Here is a 21000-nt window from a genome sequence, read left to right as displayed (position 1 = left end):
AAGGAAGTAGATAAGAGAGAGACAACACCTGTTATCAACACTGTTGTACCCAGCGCTGAGCGAAAGTGTACACGATCGCTAAAGCATTGGCGCGATTGCAGCTGTGTGTGCGTGTGCTGCGTTGTGTGTGTCTCTGTCTCTGTCTCTCTCGCTCTCTCTCTCTCTCTCTCGCTCTCTCGCTCTCTCTCTCTCTCTCTCTCTCTCTCTCGCTCTCTCTCTCTCTCTCGCTCTCTCTCTCTCTCTCGCTCTCTCTCTCTCTCTCTCTCGCTCTCTCTCTCTCTCGCTCTCTCTCTCTCTCTCTCTCTCTCTCTCTCTCTCTCTCTCTCTCTCTCTCTCTCTCTCTCTCTCTCTCTCTCTCTCTCTCTCTGTGTGTCTTTATGCGCATTTGCAAGTGTTGAGGCGTACGTCGGAGGAGGCGGCGGCTGGGGCGGAGGAGCGGTGACCACAGAACGAGGAGGCACAGCACGGCACAGCACGGGAGGGGACGACCGATTCGTTGGGTAGGGTGTGTTTTGGAGGCGTAGCCGTCGACGTGCGTGTGTGGGGGGGTGGTTGTGTGGGGGGGTGTTTGAGCGAAGCGTGGCGACGAAGGCAGGCCACGCCTCGATCTCCCTCCAGCTGCACGGCGGCACACTTGTGTGTCGGCCCTCGGCCCTCGCGTCCGTCCCCGGAGCATGCTTTGCTTTTGATCCTGGTCACACAACACAGTCTTGCTCTGGCTGGGATACTAGCCCACGGTCTGAAGGCGCGCGCACACACACACACACACACACACACACACACACACACGCGCGCGCGCGCGCGCTGCGCACTGTCATGCTCTTTCAATGTTCCAATGGACATCCCTCTTGCGGGCGCGCCTCTTGTTGTATTTGACTCACCCTTGAACGCTGGCCCCGATAGACCCGTAGCCACCGGTAGCAGTCACCTCTCCGTGACTCACGTGTCCGAGCTAGGCTCATCTCGGCACCCGCAAACATGTCACGGCGGCATCTAAAGCAAGAATTACCCCCAGAGGAGCAGCTCAAGGAGCTGGGCCATGGTTCTTTTGCGACGTATGTCAAGCAGTATCCCCCGCCTTGGCCCATCCCCCCACTGCGCAATGGTCTACCGTGCCAGCCCCCGACCCTCCTGCGCCTGACCCTCCCTGCACCTGTCCCTCGTACACCTGTCCCTCCTAACCCTAATTCAGGGTGTACCTGATGCGCTCTGTCGAGACCAACGCCATCTATGCCTCCAAACAAATCAAGGTCCCTTCGCTCGCCTTTGTCTCCCTTGACACGTCAATACGCGCCAAGCAAATGCACCTCACCCCGTTGTGACGACTCCACCTTGGCTGTCGCAGATTGGCCAGCTGAGTCCTGAAAAACGCGCCAAAGTGCTGAAAGAAACGACAATCCTGCGCACGCTCAAGCACCCCCATGTTGTGCGCATGTTCCAGTGGTGCGCCTTCCAACCATGCCTGCCGTGTCCCCCTCTTGCCCCTCCTTCTGGACCCTTATCCCAATGGCCCAAACTTGACGCAGCTACGAACAAGGCGACTTGTTACATGTGCACATGGAGTTTGTGGACGGTGGTGACCTGGATCAACTCATCAAATCCTACGTACGCCAGAGTCTTCCCCGTCGCCTGCTTCTACGCCACATTCAAAATCAACATTCCCCCACCCTGACTTGACGCGGCCCGCGATCCTCCTTCGCCCTGTGCCTGCGCCCGCTTGCCAGATTGACCACGGCGACCGCATGCCCGAGGCACGCATCATTTCAATCTTTGCTCAACTTTGCCACGCTCTGGAATACGTGCACAGCCAAAAGGTCCTTCACCGAGACATCAAGGTATCGACACTGTCCCAGCCCGTCCCCGCAACCCCGCCACTTCGGCCTTCCCCAAACTCACCTTGACTTTATCTTGCCCCCACAACAGCCAACCAATTGTTTTGTAGAGGCTGAGGGCTCCATCGCCAAGCTCGGTAAGAGCCTTGCACGGCGCGCCCCGCCCTGCGCTTGACACCAAAGTGAATCTGGCGTGCCAGCCTCATCGCCAGCTGATAATCGTACTTCCAATGCACCTATAGGCGACTTTGGCCTCGGAGATAAACTCTCCTTCTTCAAAACGCAAACCCATGGCTTCATTGGTACAGCTTTTGCCCTTCCGGAAAACACGCATTTCTTGTCTTCTTGTGGTTCTAACCTGCACCACCACTCACCGCTTCCACGCGCAGGCACGCCTTATTATATGGCGCCCGAAGTCCTCCGCGAGGAGGATTACGACTACAAGGCAGACATCTGGTCCATGGGAGTCATGCTTTACGAAATGGTTCGCGGCCACAAGCCTTGCCAAGCAGCCCAGCACCTGAAAGAGCTCAAAGACATGGTTGCAAACGGTTCGAACCTCGTTCCTTGCCTCGTTGGCGTTGAAATACCCGGCTTTCTCACGCACACTTCCCGACCTCGTGTCGCTTCATGCCCGGCAGAACGCTACAAACGACTCGTGCCCGATCGCGATTGCTCTCGTTCCATCGTTCAAATTGTCCAGGACTGCCTGCAACTGCACGTACGAGACACACACGAAGCACCTCTTGCATACTCGCTCCATCCATCCTTGACCTTGTCCACCGCGAACCCATGCTCCCTCCCCCCCCCCATCTCATATGACCTTTTTCGGGACGCTGGCGCGTCGCGTCACAGAAGAGTAAACGGCCCACAGCTGCAGATCTTTGCATGCTCGATCAAATCAACGCCAGCTATCGCGAACTTCATCCATATGCTGGCAAACACCGCTGTACGCTCTTTTTAACCCACTGGGTCGTGCGCTGGCCCGTGTTCTCGATTCTCGGTTCTCAGCGCTTCTTATTGGTTTTCCCCACGATTTGATGGTCATTCCTGCTGACTGTGCCCCCGTTTCTTTGTCCCTCTTTTCTCCTGCGTGTTACAACTCTTGCAGCCGGCAAGCGCGGTGTCATTTCCTGCAAGATTGCACACATGTCCCACGGCGCATTTCAGGAGGACAAGCTCATTGGCCCCTCGTTGCACATCGACAGCCTGCTGTCGAGCTCCACCCCGCGACAACATGAATCGGTGCCAGACAGCGCCTGGAAATCAGCCAAACTTGTTGAACACGAAGATGGGTTCATGGTCAAGTCCAAGAGCCTGTTTCACAAGACATTCTTTTTCCCTCGCCCGGTGAGTCGCGGCATGTTGCACCCCTGTCTACGATTGCCGCACAAGTTTGCCGTGCTCATTTCGCAGTGACTTGCTCATGGGACGACCTGGGCGTGTAGGGCGACAAGATTGTGCGAGTCTGCTTGGACGATGCTGAGTTTGTCATCTCCATCATCCGTCACCACCACGAGTACTTGATCAGCTTCCGCAACCTGCAGGAGCTCATGCCCCTCATGAGCAATCTGGTACGAACGCTGCCTGTATGTAGAACATTTGATTGCCCATGATCGCCTCACTCTTTCCCCATGTGTTTGACTCGTTGACCGCCTGTAGGAAAATCAGGCGGTTTTGCAGTCCGATCTGGAGAATGGCGCCAATGGCACCGTCCAGGTGTACGACCAAGCCATATCAGGCTGGACCAACGTCTTCTTTTTGACATGGAAGCAGCATTTGTTCATTGGCAGTCGTGAATGGAATACCACGTCTACCTCGGTGTGTTGCTGGTTCTGCTGCCACACACAAACTACAGCGTAAAATTCTCATTTTCGATGCCTCTCTGGGCCTGTTGTTCTGCAGATTCTTTGCCGTCAAGATGCGCCCTTCAACAAGTGGCCCCTGGAAGCAGACAGGCACGCCTGCCTGGTACTGCAAAATGGCCGGGAATTGGTGCCCATTGTCGCGCGCAGCCCGGCCCATGCTCGGTACGTCGGATGTCACGCTTGGCAGCGCCAGTGCAGTATCTGTGGCCCCCGAGCTTCCCCTACTGGCTTTTCCTGCTCTTACCTCCTTTCTTGCACTTTTGGCAGAGTGCTGGTCTATGACCTGCTTCAGGCCCATGTGGCGCAAACCTGGGAGGTCCGTGTATTTGAGGAGGGTGATGGCAACGTCTTTATGGACGACGAAACCTTGTCCCCGACCTCTCCTCGCCGTGTCAGCACAATTATGGAGCTGCCCGAAGGAAACGAGACCACTGCACAGCCGGCCCCAAAGCCAAATGGCAAGCCTGTTCGGCGCGGGTACGACGCCTGCCTTGTCATTCGTATCTTCACCCCTGAATGCTCGTATAGATCTCTTGCTTACGTTCCACCACCCTGCACTGCGTGCAATTTGGCCTCTAGCCGTTCCACTACAAAGCGGCGTTCCGGTTTTTTCAGCCGGTCCTCCCAGCCTGGTAGCGGTGACTATGATCTCAAGTCCAATATCGACATCGAGATTCGCAGCCCCATGCGTGCTACAATGAATGCTGCCGGCGAAATTCGGGTTTTTCGCCGCACCTACTTTGCAACCATGACCCGCGCTGATTTTCTCGAATATAGCCAAAGCTTTAGCAAACCAGGTCAGCGCATGACCTTGAGACCTATTCTTGCCGGCCAGGAGTTTTGTGTTGACCCACCGCTCATTGCTGCTGTAACCATCTTGCTGCAGACGACCGGGACAAGCGGCGGTCCCTCGGCTCGTACAAGCTGCAGGGCATGGACTGTGGCAGCATTGAAGAGTACTTTAAGGTCAGTTTGCCTCGAGTTGTCTTTCATACGACCTGATTCTCGACGTCTCATCTGATGCTCCCCGCCTTCCATAGTATAACTTGGCGATGGACACCTTTGAACAATTTTGGCTATCTAACAGGATTCCCCGAATTGGAGAGCGCCAGCTCTTCGAAGGTGGCGGGCGGCTGCCTTCCCGCAAGGGTAGCAATGTACGCACCGTAACTGCTTCTGCACTGCGTCCTGCCTGCCGGGTTCTTTGCTCATGTGCTCGCTTTACTCTTGCTCCCTCGCTGCACAGTATGTCATGACAGTGGTGTAAAAGTCAAGCAACCTTTTCATGCCTGACTGACGCCGACCGAGTGGGTCCGGAGGACCAGACTGCAAATCATCAGTATCCAGGTTTCTTGTCAATTAAAAAAAACAAAAAAAAAAATGAAGATGAACAAGATTATACAGTCCTTCTCCTTTATCGCCACACAACCATCAGCAACAACGTAGGCCTAGAATAATTCACAGCCAACACATGGACGTAAAAACAGAAGAACAAAGCACAACAGTGCTACAATTAAGGGCTTGCCAACCACGCCACTTTCACACGGCCCTGGGGAAGTCGAAGCTCACGGAGCCATCCCCCAGCAGATGAAAGAACAAAGAACAAGACTAGTCATCTAGCATACACAGCAAGGCTGTGCCGCGGTTAATCCAGTGAGACGGCGGCAAATCTGTGCGCAGATCCACGGCCATGACATAGTTGGTCGAATGACCAGTTGTTGACAAGATGCCGCGGCGAGCTGATGTCTTGTACAGAGGCCTAGAATTCGATAACACAACGGGCCAACCCAACGGTGAGTCCGGCCTCAGGAGAGAAAGTCAGGACCGAGAGTCAAAAAGCAAACGCAACACTCACGAGACATAGACGGAGCGGTCGGGCTTTTTGCTCTTTTCCACAGGCATCAGATGCATGCAGGGCAGGGCATCTGTCAAGACCTTGGGGCGCTGCTCGCCCAGTTGCATCCGCTCACGATCCCAGCGCGCGCCCTCCAGGAAGAGGCCATACACAAAGACTCCGTCTTCAGGACCCTTTGTAATCTACGCCCAAGACACAAGTGTCATTTGACGTGAGCATAGACGCAGAGCAAATTTCAACGCAACGAAAAGAGGGCAGAGCAGACATACCGTCTGGGCATCTTCGGCCTCGATGGAGAGCACCTCAAAGTCAAACGTGAGATGATCAATGGGAATCTTATACTTGCGCGCAAAGTTTTGTTGGGCCCCCGTCAGGAAAGCTTGCGTGAAGAAAAAGCCAGACAGCCAGAAAGTCGCGGGCGTGCCATTATCAATCCAATTTTGCAAAAATGTCAAGCGCTGCGAGCAAAGTTGACCGGATTGAGAGGGGGGCAGCGAGGGTACACTCGGCGTGCATGGTACAAGGAGTGATCAGAAGCATGACCTGGCCAACGTACCTCCACCAAGTCGCTAATGTAAGAGCCGAGCGGCTTCAAGGAGGGATATGACACCTTATCCCACAGCTTGGGAACCCGGCCGACCAACATGCTCTGGAAGACCTCCTCAAGCTCGCCAGACATGAGCACCAAGCCTATTGGGATACGAGGTAAACAAGTCAGATTAGGATGAACACAGGAAGCAAAAATTATATGGAAGAACGCTCTCTGCGACAAAAGCAACAATATAGCTAGGCAACCACGACTCACCCTTGATCGCCTTGCGCACGTTCGATAGCGAGCCCCGAATCACATTGACCAAGCGATTGAAGCGGACAACTTCCTGGGCCAGTACCGTGTTCATGGACTCAGAGTACATGACGGGGAAGCGCTCCAGCACCTCCTCATGGCTAAAGGCGGGTGGAACCTTGGACAAGATATCCTGTGCCAGTTCATCAATCGTGTCGTTGGCCGAGCGGCCACCGCTCGAGGCCTGCCGTGGCAGCGTGAGCAGAATCGAGGAAAAGAGCTCATTGGTCTCCTTTTGGTCTTTGGTGATATCTGCGTTCTCGTGCAGTCCAAACACTTCCGGATGCGGAATCAGGGGCAGTCCCTTGATGAAGGAGAGATAGTCTGCATATGTGCCCTTGGCTGGCGCAAAGTATGTCCCGCTCGGCGAAAAGCGGTATTCGTCATTCGTGACGGTTTCGTCCGAATAGAAAATGCCGAGGAGACTGCCCAACAAGCGGCGATCCCAATCGTCAGTCACGCGACCACCATAGTTGCACTGGCCACACAGGTACGTGAGGGCCGGCAACGGCAGAATTTCGTAGTCGTTGAGGAACATTTGCATCTGCCGAATGCTGATGCGCAAATCCGACTCGTTAAACTCGTACGGAATATTCCAACCCAACGCGCCAAAGTTACGGCGTTCTTGAATGAGGCCGTGGAAGAAGCAGAGCGCAAACAGCAGCTTTTCCCAGCGCTCCGGAGTCTTGCAAGCCCCAAAAAACTCGGGATCGGAAATAGGATCGTTCAGGTATGAACGCAGCAGATTGTTGCGCAAGCCCTTGGGCGGCTCGTTGGTCATTTTGACACCTGCAGCGCGTGGACCCGGGCATGGACACAAACAGAACGACGCGCACAGAGTCAGGGCACGCACACATTCATGTAAAAATTAACACCAACTGTTACCTTCAGCAAAGAGGAACGCACCGTTTTGAAGAATCGACACCGGGAAGTCATCGGTGGGATACGACGTGAGCCAGAGACGGAAGTCCTTGTGCGTCTTTTCCGGGATGAGGACCTCCTCGGTCAAGTACTCAAGCTTGGGCAGCCAAGACGTGTACAAGTGACAATTTTGCAACACGACCCAGGTACCTAAAGGATGCACAGATATCAACAGGCCAGCTCAGCATGAGTTGTACATGGTGCATGAAGCAAGAGGAGGCTTGGCGCTCTAAACCAGTCATTCCAAACTCACCCTTCACCATGGCATCGGCAATAAGTTGCTCGGCGATAGGGCCTTGGCCTTGACCTAAAGATATCGTCTTGGGCGCGCTGTCCCCGACAAAGCCCTTGGCCTCGGCAAACTTGAGCAGAGAAGCCATCGGATCGGCGCCGGGCGAAAGCACGAAAATCAATGCTGCACAAGAGTGCGAGTCGGCATAGGAGCCGGCCAGGTCGAACGTTGGGGGCTCTGTATACCGCTGCCCCATGTGCTGCGACACAAACTGCTGCACTCGTGGCACAATCTTGTCCTATTCAGGGGAGCGAGAACACAATCAGGGTGATGTGAGAAAGAAATGTGATGCGTAGAATCAAACATGGTAACTTGTTTTAGAATCAAGGCAAAAACCAAGGAAGAGAAGTAAAAAAAAAAAAATAAGCAGCAAAACGTACTGGACGCAGGCAACGCAGTAGGATGAGCTTTTGCATGGCATCAAGGCGCTCCTCCCAAGGACCTGGTAGAGGCTCCGTATGGGGGCTTGCACTATCGTAGAACTGCTTGAATAGCTCGGGGTTTTGCTGTACATCCTCGCGCAAGCCGATGAAGGTTCCTCGCGGCAATGATTCGGTGCGTACAAGCTCACCCCAGGACTTGTCCGAGAGCCACGCTGGTGCCGGGTTGGGGTGTGGGTTGTCCAGTCCCACACCACCGGTCAAAAGGAAGCGCCACTCGGCATCATCAATCTCACCACGGCGAGCCATCAGCTGCACCGTCAGGCTGAATGAGAACAACAGTTTGTCCTTCTCAAACAAGGAACGACACACGTTGCGGTAGATGGAGTAGGTAAAGTGATCGTTCAAGTTGTGGATGCGAATGGCCAGCTCCTCGGATTTGGCAGAATCCCGGATCGAGCGGCGGTACAGATCGGTGAACCATGTCAGTGAATACTGATACATGGGCTCAATGTTGGCTAGCTCGGCGATGGCAAAGAAAAGCGTAGCTGAATGCTCGGCGACTGGGACATAGCCATTGCGCGTCTCATCAATCTCCTTGGACGTCGTCTCAGCCACCACCTGCTTCTCGGAGATCTCCAAGGACAGGGTCTTGGAGGATGAGAGGACGTGGATGGCAGTTTCGTCCTCTAGAATGTTCCCTTCAGAGGATGAGAGGACTTCAAGGATCTTATCCTCGATTTCCTTGAGCTGGCGGTTGTTGGCTGCCGACTCAAGGATCAGCTGGTTCTTCTTCTCCTCCAGCTCGGGGCGCTCTTCGGCCGCAACGATGCCCAAAAGTTGGTCGGTCAAGCCCTCGGGCGTGATCATAAAGTTGAGCAACGTAATCTTCACGGCAATCTCGGGCAGATAGTGCGGGTTGCGCAGCCGTGTGGTAATGTAAAAGCGGAAGTCGGGACTGTACTCGATGACGTTTTCGCCGACGCGAATCAAATCCACGCCACCTTGCTTGAAGGTCTGCTTGAGGAGGATGCTCTCCAGGATGGGGTCCAATTGCTCCGCCACGTTTTCCAACAAGCACGGGTGGCCAAATTGAATGCAATTTTCCAGCGTGCGCACAAAATTGGCGTCGGAGAGCTTGATGACGGCCAGCTTGTGGTTTTTCTCCATATTCTTCACCCACTTGTTAGCCTGGCCTTGAGGGTCAATCATGAGCGGCCAGCGACGGGCGCTCTGCACAATAATACCGTTGTCCAATCTGCCAGTCACGGATCAGCACCGGTCGGCCCAGGGTGGCATTGAGCGAGAAACCTGGTGAGCAGGGAATGGATTTGTCTTGGCACAGTTTGCTCCATTCCTCAATGCAGCGCTGTCGGTAGGTCACGGTAAAAGCGCCGAGGTAGGCCACGACGCCCGAGGACAACAGAATATCGCCGGTCACACGCGTGTAGGTTTCACCCAGGTCTGTGGCCAATTGGGTCCAGCGTGACCGCTCTCCACCCAGTCCACCAATCAGCTGCTCAGCGCGCTCGAGCTTCTTGGCACACAGGTCAATGTTAAAGGCGAGCTCTTCTTTCTTCTTCACCATGGCAGCAAGCTCATCCTTCAAGGCCTGGAGCTTGTCGGTCACGGCCTTGAGCTCGGCGCGCTTCTCCTCAAGCTTGGCCATTTGCACGGCCAGCTCGGCCTCGGCCTCGGCCAACTTGGCCTTCTTGGGCGCCACAACCTTGGCCACGCGGTCATACACCTCCATCGCGAGGACCCATGAGCAGAGACCCACTGCGGCGGCTGATACCTTCTTCAAGGGCTCCGGTTGAAAGTCCTCGTTGGTCGCAAACTTCTCGCGGATGACCTTCATGGCTTTGGGGGAGATGTTGTCCTTGTCATAATCCTTGAGGGATTGCAGGAACTTCATGTCACCAAGCAGACGCTTGGATGGGCCCCAAAAGTCTTCCACCATCTTGCCACTGCCTCCGGGATCCTTGACGCGGTCGCTTTTCACGCCCTTCATGACGCAGACAGCTTCCATGACCATCTTGACACCGGCAGGTGGGTTTTTCATGGCCTTGACTTCACCAATGTCACTGGGTTTGAGGGTATCCAGGGCTTTGATGGCGTTTTCAAGCGCCGGAAGCGCCACGGCCAGGTCTTGCTCGCACTCTTGCTTGATGGCATTGGCTTCCGCCGCAGCCTTGGCGGCAACGGCTTCATCCGCTGCGACCAGCTCCTTCTTGGCATCTACCTCCACTGAGTCGGCTTCGATCTGCTTCATCTTGATGGCCACTTCTTCCGAGGTTTTGACCAACTCGGGCTGCAGGGCGACGAGTTCTTCCTGCATGATTGCGACCTGGCTTGCAGCAAAGTCGAGCTTTTCCACGCCGACGCTGTAGCGCGACTGCAGCGTGGAGATCTCATTGCGCTTCATGTCCAGCAGGCCCTTGAAAGTTTGAATCAGCTCCAGGTAGGAGGTGGGTGTGACGTAATTGTAGCGGCGCAGCTCGTCGTAGAAGGAGGCCGATAGGGCGCGCACGGATTCGTGAAAATGCTTGCACATGGACACGACTTGAACGCGGACCTCGGGCTCGAGCTCAACGCTCTCCAGAAACTTGTCTGCCACCATCTCCAAGGCGTCCTCAGGCCAGGCCCGGAACCAGTCAATGGTGCAGCAATTGATAAGCGAAGGCAGCTGACGCAGGCGCCGACGGAACTCGTCGCCAATGGGAGACATGGCCAAAACGATGTGCAGGTTGGCACGAACGCGTGAAATGAAAAAATTGTACATGGCCAACGGTGAGGTGTCCACATTGGTGCGCCGCTGCTCCTTGAGGACAGCGCCCATGCGCTCGATGATCTCGGCTTTCTCGTCGGCCGCATAGAGATTTGGTACGTCACCCGTATTGAGTAGCATGTTAATGTCCTCCAAAAATGCTTCGTCCTTGATCTGGTTGTCGGAGAACAGAAAGACGGTGGACTTGCCATCGTAACCCGATAACCGATGCATCTTCTTGATGTCCTCGCGCCAGTCTGAATAGCTGTAGGTCTTGGTCAGCTCGATGCGGAAGAGCGTATACTCGGCCATGGCAGCGGCCAGCTTGGTGCTGCTTTGACGGCCGCTACCACCAATGCCAACCAACAGAGCGTGGCCATTGGGCTGCTTGATGATGCGTGCAAGGCGGCTGACGTGCTCGATGGCAAAGCGGAACATGACCAGAGACATGGGGGTCTTGCTCAGCTGGTTGTACTCGGTGAGATACTCTTCCATGGTCTCGCGAAGCCTGTCCATGTCTTGCACCTCGTCGTACACTCGCGGGTCTGCCCCGGGCTCCATAAAGTCACCAAAGAACAGCGACCGCAGGTCGTCATCCTGGAGACCGACCGCCTGATCTGAGACGAGGTGTGAGAAGAGCGTCTGACTGTCAACCTTGAAGTGCTCTTTGGTGACGTCGCGCACAACACCAAACAGGTAGGCGCGGTCGTCGTCGTCCACGAGACGATCGTAGAAGACACGATAAACCTCATGCACCCACAAGCGCACGAGCTTGTTGCTCTCGGTGAGGTGTGAGGCTGGCACAAGCATCACGCCCTGGACAACGCGTGCAAAATCGCGGAGGTTAAAGGTGTAGTGGCTCTTGGCTGGCGTTGGCAGGAGGTTGGTGACTGCAGCCTTGTAGACGGCAGCCGACGCCTGCACGAGGGATTGACCCAAACGCTTGAACGATCCATCGTAGCCGCGACCAAAGTGCCAGTCCATGATGGTGCCAAAGATTTTGACCATGGTGGCGTCGTCAAATGACTCGATGCCAATGACGTCCAGGTGGCGCAAGAAGCGCGCCGAAATGTCGTTGCGGCCGCCACCGGGTGGACCCATGGCCGAGACGAGAAGCAAGTCAACGAGGTCAATTCGGCTCGTGTCCTTGAGGTCGTACCAGTGCCAGTGATCCAGCCAGGTGCGCAAGAGCTCAATGGGTGGCTGAGCGCCATACGTTTCTTTCTGTGGCATGTTCAGATCATCAACAAAGACAACACAGTGTTTACCCATGGGCGGGCCATAGACGCCCTTGCGGCGGCGATCGAGCTTGGACATGATGATCTGCTGCGTTTGACCGGCAGTAGTGCGCGCCGAGAAGGTGATGTTGTTGGGTACAAAGCGGTCCTTAGGCAATGCCATGAGATGACTCTCGACGATGGCTGACTTGCCCGTGCCTGTGGGCCCCACGAAAAGGATGGGCACCTGGTGATCGAGATGCTGTTGCAGGAAGAATCGTTGGCGCACTGTGTCAATGGTGGGGACAATGATGCCATTTGGCGTGGCGTCGTCCGGAATGTCAAGCGTTTCGATGAGATCGTTCCAGTGTGCCCAGCTGCCGTCGCGGAAAACAAAGTCGTGGAGGAGGCCGCGTTCTGGGGGGATGGAGCTCTTGCCCAGCTTGATGGTTTTGGGTTTGGTTACGACATCGCTATTCCCCAGGAGGGCCGCTCGCACAAATTCATCAAACTTGGGGCGGTCGGCACCCACGAGCTGCCCACCCACGCCCCAAGTGATGGCAAAAACAAAGAGGGCCTCGAGTTGGGCCGACGTCTGCGCGTCGCTTGGGGGCGCCTCGCTGCGCCAAGGGTCCAAGAGACAGTCCAGCACGCGAATGGCCGTGCGGGCCAGATGCACGGAGGAGGTGGGCACAAATAAGCGGAGTTGCAGGCGCACAAACTTGAGCACCGGGTTCATGAGCCAGGTGAAGAGCTCACGCAGATAGCCCGCGTGGCCGTCATCGCCGGCCAAGGAAGTGGGTAGATCGCTCAGCCAAGACTCGAGCGAGGGCTCCCACCCCAGCTTGTGGGGTTCGAGATAGATCATGCCACAGCGAGAAACTGTGGCTGGCGAGGCCACCAGCAAATCCTGAGGCTCAAAGATGAGGTTCATTTGGGCGGACATGGCAATGATTTCACCAGACATGAGGCAGAGCTTCTTGTTGTCGTCAAGCACTGTGTTCATGTTCTCAATCCACACCGCATCAACAGGGCCGTCAAAGAGCAGCCACTTGCGATCCTCCGTGATGGAGCTGGCCTGGTCACGATAGGTGTTGGCCAGGACGCCGTCAGACCACTCGTGGGAGACGGGATCAAAAGAGCCGTACAACTCCTGCATAGTAATGGATTTGGGATTAATGATGTTGACAAGAACGCGATGTTCGTCCATGAGGCCAGCCTCCTCGAGATCAGCAAGCGCATCAGCAAGGACTTTCCAGGCCACCGTCTTGCCGGAGAGGGGATCGCCGACAATCATGAAACCGTGGCGCACCAGCATCATCTCGTAAATCTGAATGATTTTCATCATGTGGTAGTCAGTGGCCTGCATGTTGTGCTTCGCAAAGTTCTCACGCAGGGCCCGTGAGATGTGGTCATAATCGGGCTTGGGAAGCTCAATGCCTGGGAAAAGATCGGATGTAATGCCCTCAAATAGGGGCACGTCGTGTGAGAGAAACTTGGGCAAGTTCACGTCAATGATTGAGCGCAGCATGAGCACCGACTCGTTCTCCTGCGGATACTTGAGCTTGAGGTTGCCAGCGGCCGTGAGAACAGCTTTGACAGCACGCATGCCATAATCGTAATGGGATTGCGAGGAGAGCTGTTCGGAGCAGAGCCGATAAACCGCCACAATCTTTTGGGCCAGAGCACGGGCGTCGACAAAGCCCATCGAGTAGAGCATGATCTCACCAATCAGGGCATAATCAGGCACCATCATCGCGACGGTGCGGAAGAGGACCTTAAGGTTGTCGGGCAGCTCCTGGCGACCGGCGTAGCCCGGGTTCATGGTGATGAAACAGTTGCAGTTGCGATTCAGATTGATGTCAGTTCCCTCAAACATGAAGCGATCCAGGCGGCGGGTCTTGGCATAGACGATGCTGTGGATCTGCTGCGCCACGACGGAAAGCACCTCGAGCTCGATACGATTGAACTCGTCGAAACAGGCCCAGGCACCAGCAGCGATGAGACCCTTGAAGAATTTGCCCATGGCCTTGTAGTCAAGGCCATCGGAGCAATTGAAGACCACGCACTGGATGGCCACGGCCTTGGCCAAATCCTTGGTGGTCTCTGTTTTGCCCGTGCCGGCAGGGCCTTCGGGAGCACCGCCAAGATCAAGTAGCAAAGCGCCCATGAGGGTGCGGTAGCAGCGATCCGTGAGTGGGGTTATGACGAGGCGGCCGCTGTTGCCCAGATACTCGTAGCCGTAGCGCACGTTGGTGGTGATCATCTTGACCATGACGTCGTTGTCATTGGGACTCTCGTCGCAAGGCTCCCAGTAGTAGCGAAGCTGGGCAATCCAATCAAAATCCGTCACGCGCTGGATACCGTCGTCCACGAGCTTGGCCACGACATCGCGCGCATGGACGTCAATGACGGTGAGCGCTGACAGGGTATTGCGCAAGGACTTGGGCAGTTTACCACGAACCATCTCCACAATGCCATTGATCTGGTCGTTGCTCTGTTGCAAAAACTCGCCCAGGGGACGGTTGGCCTCAAAGGCGCTTTCCACGGCCATGGTCCAGTAAATGGAGCTGACGGCCAAAACGACCTGCCCGGGCCAGTCCTGGACCCACTGGTTGCGTGGAGCCTTGGCATAGGCATCAACGCTCTGTTGCATAACCTTGTGTAGGCTGGAAATCATGGTTTTGCCCACTTCATCCAGCCATTTTTCGACCATGCCCTTGGCGTCAGCAGGTACAAGGACCTTATCAAACTGCACCTCCTCCTGCTCCGAAGAGATCATGGCGCGAATCTGCTGCTTGTCATCAAAGTTGAGGCGGGCAATGCCTTCAAAGCATTTCTTCAGATGCGGTTGCACGCGGGTGGGGTCCTTGGTCTCGGAGAGGATTTCCAACAACTCGTCGTTGGAAAGGAAGAAGAAGCGCGGAAAGAAGAGGCGCTTGACCTCGAGATACTTGTTGAGCCCCTTTTGGATGTCGTCCAAAAGACCATTAGCCTCACGCAAAATTGAAAGCATGTTCGGCTGATCCGTGCACACGGTGGCATGACTATCTTCCAAGCTGACCGCCATGATCTGGCGCCAAGATTTGTCCACGATGGTGAACTTGCGCCCTTCCTCGGGAAGCTGAGCCATGATATCTTCCGAGGAAAAGATGGGCTCCAGATACAGCCATGTGGCCTGCACCTTGAGCCACTCATCCAGAATGTCCTGCATGCTGATGAGCTTGGCCTCCCACTCCTTGATCTCCTCCTCAAAGGGCTTGATGAAAGGGGAACCTCGCATGGTCTGGGTCTTGACAATGTGGTCGTCCAGGAGCATTTGCACCTCGTCAATACCACTGAGGATGGAGACGCCGGTGTCGCGATAAGGTACGAAAGCGAATTCCATGTCGGTCCAGTCCTGCTTCATGCTGCGCAGCGCCTTCTCGAGAGAAAATTCCTTGCTGGCAGCGGCCCCAATATCCTCGAGCGCCGTGGCATGGTTGGCCAAATTCAGATTGAGCATCTGGGCCAAGGTGGTATTTTGGTCCGGCTGAACGTCGTAACCCGTGAGGTCGGAAATCTTTTCCCAGTGACGGGCCTGCATACCTGGGTTGCAAATGACCTGGATGATGGGGACGTTGACGCGAAACTCCTCCACCTTGTTGCGAAGCTGATCGGCCGTCTTTGAAGGCCCATTGTAGTTGGTAAGCTGCTTGGCCAGCTTAAACGCCACGCGGAACAATGTCCCCAGCTCTTCCTCCACCTCTTCAGCGTTGAGCGCCAAAAAGGAGCCGTTCATCCACTGTTCAGAGAGAGTGAAAAACTTGAGAGCCGTACGCCACAGCTTGTCGAAGGGCTCCACCACCGACTGTGTTTGTTGGATTTGCGGGAAGGGAGTCACCTCCTGCTCGAGCAGCTGTTGCTCGCGCTGGATGCCTTCAGCCTGTAGAGAACGAGGCAATGAGCGAACACAGTCCACAGGAAAAAGAATGTTTGAGTGCGAAACACAAAGACCCAAAAAGCCCCACCTCTTCCTGGGCGGCCTTGAGATTGCTTGCCAACTCATCCAAGGATTGGACGTTGCGCTGAATATCGGCCATGCGCAAAGGATCTGACCCAAAGAAGAGAAAATGAGGTGAGATGCATCTTCAGGCAGCACAGCGCTGTAGTAACGGATGGAAGACAAACCAAGAAGATTCTGATAGCTTTCGGCAGTTTCAAAGTAAGTTTCAAGCGCAGCCTCAAAGTCCTTGACGCGCTGCACAAGCTGCACTTCAGCGGCTTGCCGGTGCTCATTGACGCGGCGATCGGCCACATCGAACATGGGCTCCAGCTTGGCGGGCCACTTGATGGTGGTTGTGTTGAGCTTGACATGGTCCTCGTTGAGTTCGGCAAACTCGAGCAAAAACCGCAACCGCTCACCGGCCTCTGTGATCTCTGCCTGTGACACAGAATCGGCGCGAAGGATCGAGCAAGTGAGCATGGCCAGATGAGGAACTCATTGAGATGGAGACAACAAGCACCGTACTTTCAACTTGAAAATTGTTTCAGCGCGTGTTTCCTGTAGATATTCCTCAAGAGATTTCATGTCTTCGGAGGATTGTGGCTGCTCCATCAGGCGATTGGCAATGGCGTCAAAGCGTTCGCAGATGCCGCGATTGAGTTTGCGGTTGTTTTGAGTCACTGTGGACACGAGTGTGTCAATGAGGCTTTGGCAACGCTCGCGCAGGGTGGCCTGAGCCGGTGTGATGTCGATGCAGACCAAGCCCATGGGCGCGGTGGGCCGCAGGTCGTCGATCTCGCGACAGAGATCTTGGAGCTTCTGGATATATGATCGATATGCACTGAGGGGCTTGTCCTTGGCGCAGAAGTCTGCAACGGCAGCCTGCTCCTCGCTTCGCTCGTTGGGCGGTGCGAGGAGGTGGCGGAAACGGTCAAACATTTCAAGATAGCGCGCCGGTCCGGGTTTGTTCGCTTCGATAATCGCCATGAGGCGCTCTCGTGTCGTGATGACGTGCTCATCGTCTGCAGTCGCGCACGGAATAAACAGATCTTCTCGGTCCCCCAACTCGGGAAACACGCGCTTTTCCGGCCGCGGCACCTGCTCGGCCACCTGTGTGCATGGGATACACGAGAGTAAGGATGAGCGAGGCTTTGAAGCGGTGAGGGACGAAATGTGGGCATATGCGTGGAATGCCGGGATAAGATTGGACACGCACTTGAGCAATGGCCTGGCAGTGGCCACTGAAGGCAGCGGCCACTTCGTCCCACGATGGGTCCAGAGTAACATCTGCATCCTGAACGTGCACAGCCATGCGCACGAGAGGACGACGAGCAACGTGGGCATCGGTGTACTCCCCATCGTAGGCATTGCCTCCAGCGTAGGGCTCGAGCAATTCCTGCAGGTAAGTCTGAAGAGACTGGCGAATACAGCCGCGGAGCTGGTTGGACATGGTTGAACAGGCAGCAGCAAAGATGTGCTCCAACCGCTGGAAGCCGCGAGCCGCTTCCAGCGGATCCTCCTTGTCCACACGGTGGTACCAAGTGTCGCGCAATGCCATCATGATCTCAGCGGCATCCGCCGTCCATTCTTGGCGCAGTTGCTGTGTCAATAACCGGATGGTAAACAAGAGGTCAGCGTACAGGACGAAAAGCACAAGCAGAGAGTAGGAAAGTCCTGCATGTAACTGCATGTGAAGAACTGTTTTGATTTGTCTCAGAAACGCCAATCCCGATCAACAAACCTTTTGGGCCTGAACACAGTGTTGTTGAATGAGCGCATTGAGGTCGTCGAGGAGGAAGCAGCCATTTTGAAAAACTTGCTCAGTCACCGCCGCGGCGTCAACGCAACGCAGGGAATGGAACTGGAGATGCCAGAGGTGACCCAGGGCGATCAGCATGGGCTCTGTGATGTTGATACCATCGCTGCAAGCATTGCGGGCCTGAACCACGTCATCGTGCCAGGCCACGGGGGCCCGGATGGTGCGTGGAACATGGATAGCTGGCATGGCCTGAATCTGGAGTCGTTCGCGCTCGGACTGGTCTTCAAGGAGATAACGCAAAATGGCCTCCTTCATACTGGCAATGTAGTCAGCCTTGATCTCGTCCCATAGCTGAGCTTGGACGGACGGCTCGCCGTGCTGGTCGTCGAGGGGAGGAGGCTGAAAGGCGATGCGCGCATCTACTTCGGCATACAAGGAGCGTGTGACGGGGAGATTGGTATCCTCATCGAACATGACCATGGCCTCGCCTATGAGTAAAGAGGGCATTGGAGAAAGGACGTCAGGGGTTGTGAAACATCCACGTGGTGACAGGCGGCAGGCATGGCCATGAGGGGCAGAAAGCTTACCGAGTGGGGCAAACTGGTTCTCGTGAAAGGCATTGTCGAGGTACCATTGGACGCGCTGCAAGTCTTCGTCTGAGGGCTCGGTGTGACCAGCATTTGGAGCTTCGGCTTCACTATCTGAGTTGGTAGGTTCGGGATGTGTGGCTGCCATGACCTCTTGCTGCTCTCCCGGTGTCATGGGCCGGCTCAACGGGGGCAGGGTGTGGCGACCCTGAGGACACAGTACAATCAGTCAACGCAAGAGGTTTGATATCAGAATGAGAGGCAAGGCAATCATCGCAATCTGGAAATACATTCAGCAAAGGGGGATAATGACATACGCGGGCTGTTGAGCTCCCGTTGCGCGAGCTGGGACGCTTAGGCGGTTGCGGGCCTTTGCTATCAGTAGAGCGCTTGGCCGAAGCACTGCACCAAGAACAACACATGAGGAAGGGCTAATTAAAGAACAAGAACAGTTGTGCAGAAAGAAGACGACAAGGTATGTTACAAAGGAGGACACATTTGCAAACCTGGCCAGATCCCGAAGCTTGAGGTCAATGGCAGCAGGGGAATAGACGTTGCCAATGGTTTCTGAAGGGCTGCGGGTGTGGACTTGCTCCTTGTAGGGTACTAGCTGGGTCCATGCATCAGCGCTCTGCAACAAGGGCGGATACTTGTTGTGTTCACGGATGCGCTGTGGTCGGTGAAGAAAACGAGGCAGAGGCAGAGCATGAGAAGGAGCAGCGAGCGTCGGGGGTGGGTCGGGAAACACGGGTGCGCAAAAGTGAATGTACCGCAAAGAGGTCATGGGTCCCAGCGGAATCGCCAGCAGCAGAGGCGGACACGGGCGGCAATACGGCATGGCCGTTGCCTGGGCGCATGGATGACTCCATGATTGGCCCGGGGTCCGGCCACCCGGCCAGGCTCAGCCAATCAGGCGTCGGTCAGAACAAGAGGCACCGAAGCAAAGAAGCGGGTGATGTGGGTCAAGAAAAGGACTACGCCCGCACAGTGTTCACGCGGCTGGTCAAAAGGCCGGCGTCAAAATGGTAATATCAGTCGGGATCCGATCTACTTGACTCAACCGCGGTGGTTTAAGATGAGCTAGCGCGACGTAGAGCGTGGCCACGTCCCGATGATCATGTGCTGCCTCTTTCTTCTTGAAATTCCCTCCTCCTTCTCCACCCCACTGCAGTCCAGACTGATGAAATTTGCACAGAGCAGGTAATGCTTTTCCAGCAGATCACCCCCTCCCAGGCAAACCCAGCAGCGAGCGCATCGCTGCCAGACCGGTGACCCGCCGACGCGCCCTCTCTCGCTCTCGCTCTCTCTCTCTCCATCTGCGTCGCGTTCACTTACCCCGTCGCCAGGGACAGATGATCCTTTTGACAAAAATGATCGCAATTTTCGCTCAACATGGCAACACCTTTGAATGCAGATCCCCTTGTCATTGTCAGCCATTTCTATATGTAAAGTAAAATACTTTATTAGTAAAGAAGCCGTTGACTTTGGACGTTAACGGTGCTGGAAGGATGCAGAACGCAGTTGAGTGACTTCTCTCGATGAAGCTTTGATGAGATGGACATCTCTGGTTCAAATATACAATTTCCTAGTATCTCTAATTTGGCATCGATTTTGCTTTGGCCTGCTCCCTGACCAAAGCAGTATCTCTAAACTCCTCTTGTTCCAATACACACTCTCTCGCACTTTCTTTTCAACTTTCTCTCTCTCTCTCTCTCTCTCTCACTCTCTCAAACTTTCAAAATCGATCGGCGGTCGCAATGGCAGCACGACACGAGGGACGAATGCTGCCGGCCAGTGGAAGGCGCAAGCGTGACCTGACAGATGAGGAACGTCAGGAGATTCGCGAGGCCTTTGAGCTGTTTGACACGGACAAGGATGGGGCCTTGGATTACCACGAGTTTAAGGTGTGTCGCTCGCCCGCATATCAGCATCGTTGACTCGTCACGTTGTGTGCGTATCGGCGGTGTGCTGGCAACCTCATGATGGACCGCTGCATAGGTGGCGTTGCGAGCTCTGGGCTTTGACGTGAAGAAGGCTGAGGTCTTGAAGCTTATGAAGGACTTTGACCGCAACAACGACGGGTTGATTGCTGAGCGAGACTTTTTCACCGTCGGTGAGCTGGAACGGTCGGCCGGCTGGTGGCCACATCGCCGCGCACACGCCCCGAGCGAGCACTCACCGTTGCACCCCGATTTTCGTAGCGGAAGAACGTGTGCTGGAGCGTAATCCAGTCGAGGAGATTATGAAGGCTTTCAAGCTCTTTGACGATGACAGCACTGGAAAAATTAGCATTCGCAATATGCGCCGTGTGGCAAGGTCCGGTGCAGAGTTGCCCCTTGAACATCCAGTGCCCTCAACACGGAGGGCTGACCTTTAAACTCCCTCCTGTGTGTCTCATGCCGCAGGGAGCTGGGTGAGGACATTCCAGAGGAAGAGTTGTCAGCCATGCTTGAGGAATTTGACCTCAACGGCGACGGTGAAAGTACGTTTTGCAAACATACCCCACAAGACAAGCCCGGCGCCCTTGAAGACGACGGATGAGCTGCCCAAGCCCCCATCTCATTGACGATGCCTCCCGTCCGCTGTGCCCCCGCCTTTGTAGTTGACCAAGAGGAGTTTATGGCAATCATGACGGCCGATTTTTGAGCAAAGCTCACGCCAACCTGTGTTGTGTGGTTGTTAGCTGGTCTTCT

The 21000-nt window shown here is 55.2% G+C and overlaps 2 protein-coding genes across 2 annotated transcripts; one reads left to right on the top strand and one right to left on the bottom strand.

The window, feature by feature from the left end:
• Positions 1-517: 517 nt before the first annotated feature.
• MONBRDRAFT_34550 (uncharacterized protein) lies at positions 518-5061 on the top strand. The gene is made up of 20 exons (XM_001750382.1): positions 518-737; positions 904-1055; positions 1193-1250; positions 1346-1443; positions 1527-1605; positions 1725-1835; positions 1924-1969; positions 2075-2134; positions 2222-2383; positions 2474-2553; positions 2688-2781; positions 2944-3182; positions 3281-3406; positions 3495-3653; positions 3738-3862; positions 3968-4177; positions 4280-4497; positions 4587-4666; positions 4741-4857; positions 4947-5061. Exons 2-20 carry the CDS (start codon positions 979-981, stop codon positions 4965-4967), a joined length of 2160 nt encoding a protein of 719 aa, XP_001750434.1. The 5' UTR covers positions 518-737; positions 904-978; the 3' UTR covers positions 4968-5061.
• Positions 5047-20754, bottom strand: MONBRDRAFT_39136 (uncharacterized protein; the record flags this gene model as incomplete). The annotated part of the gene is made up of 19 exons (XM_001750349.1): positions 5047-5459; positions 5556-5737; positions 5825-6013; positions 6112-6245; positions 6361-7188; positions 7306-7470; positions 7574-7850; positions 7993-9223; positions 9336-11701; positions 11801-15894; positions 16147-16399; positions 16487-17071; positions 17178-17561; positions 17703-18208; positions 18308-18489; positions 18515-18709; positions 18814-18938; positions 20518-20522; positions 20679-20754. The coding sequence occupies 19 exons, from the start codon at positions 20752-20754 to the stop codon at positions 5309-5311; spliced, it is 11928 nt and encodes a 3975-aa protein (XP_001750401.1). The 3' UTR covers positions 5047-5308.
• Between the last annotated feature and the right edge of the window lie 246 nt (positions 20755-21000).

Source organism: Monosiga brevicollis, genomic scaffold (assembly GCF_000002865.3).
Source record: "Monosiga brevicollis MX1 MONBRscaffold_40 genomic scaffold, whole genome shotgun sequence".
NCBI lineage: Eukaryota > Choanoflagellata > Craspedida > Salpingoecidae > Monosiga > Monosiga brevicollis.
This window is presented reverse-complemented; position numbering and strand designations above follow the sequence as displayed.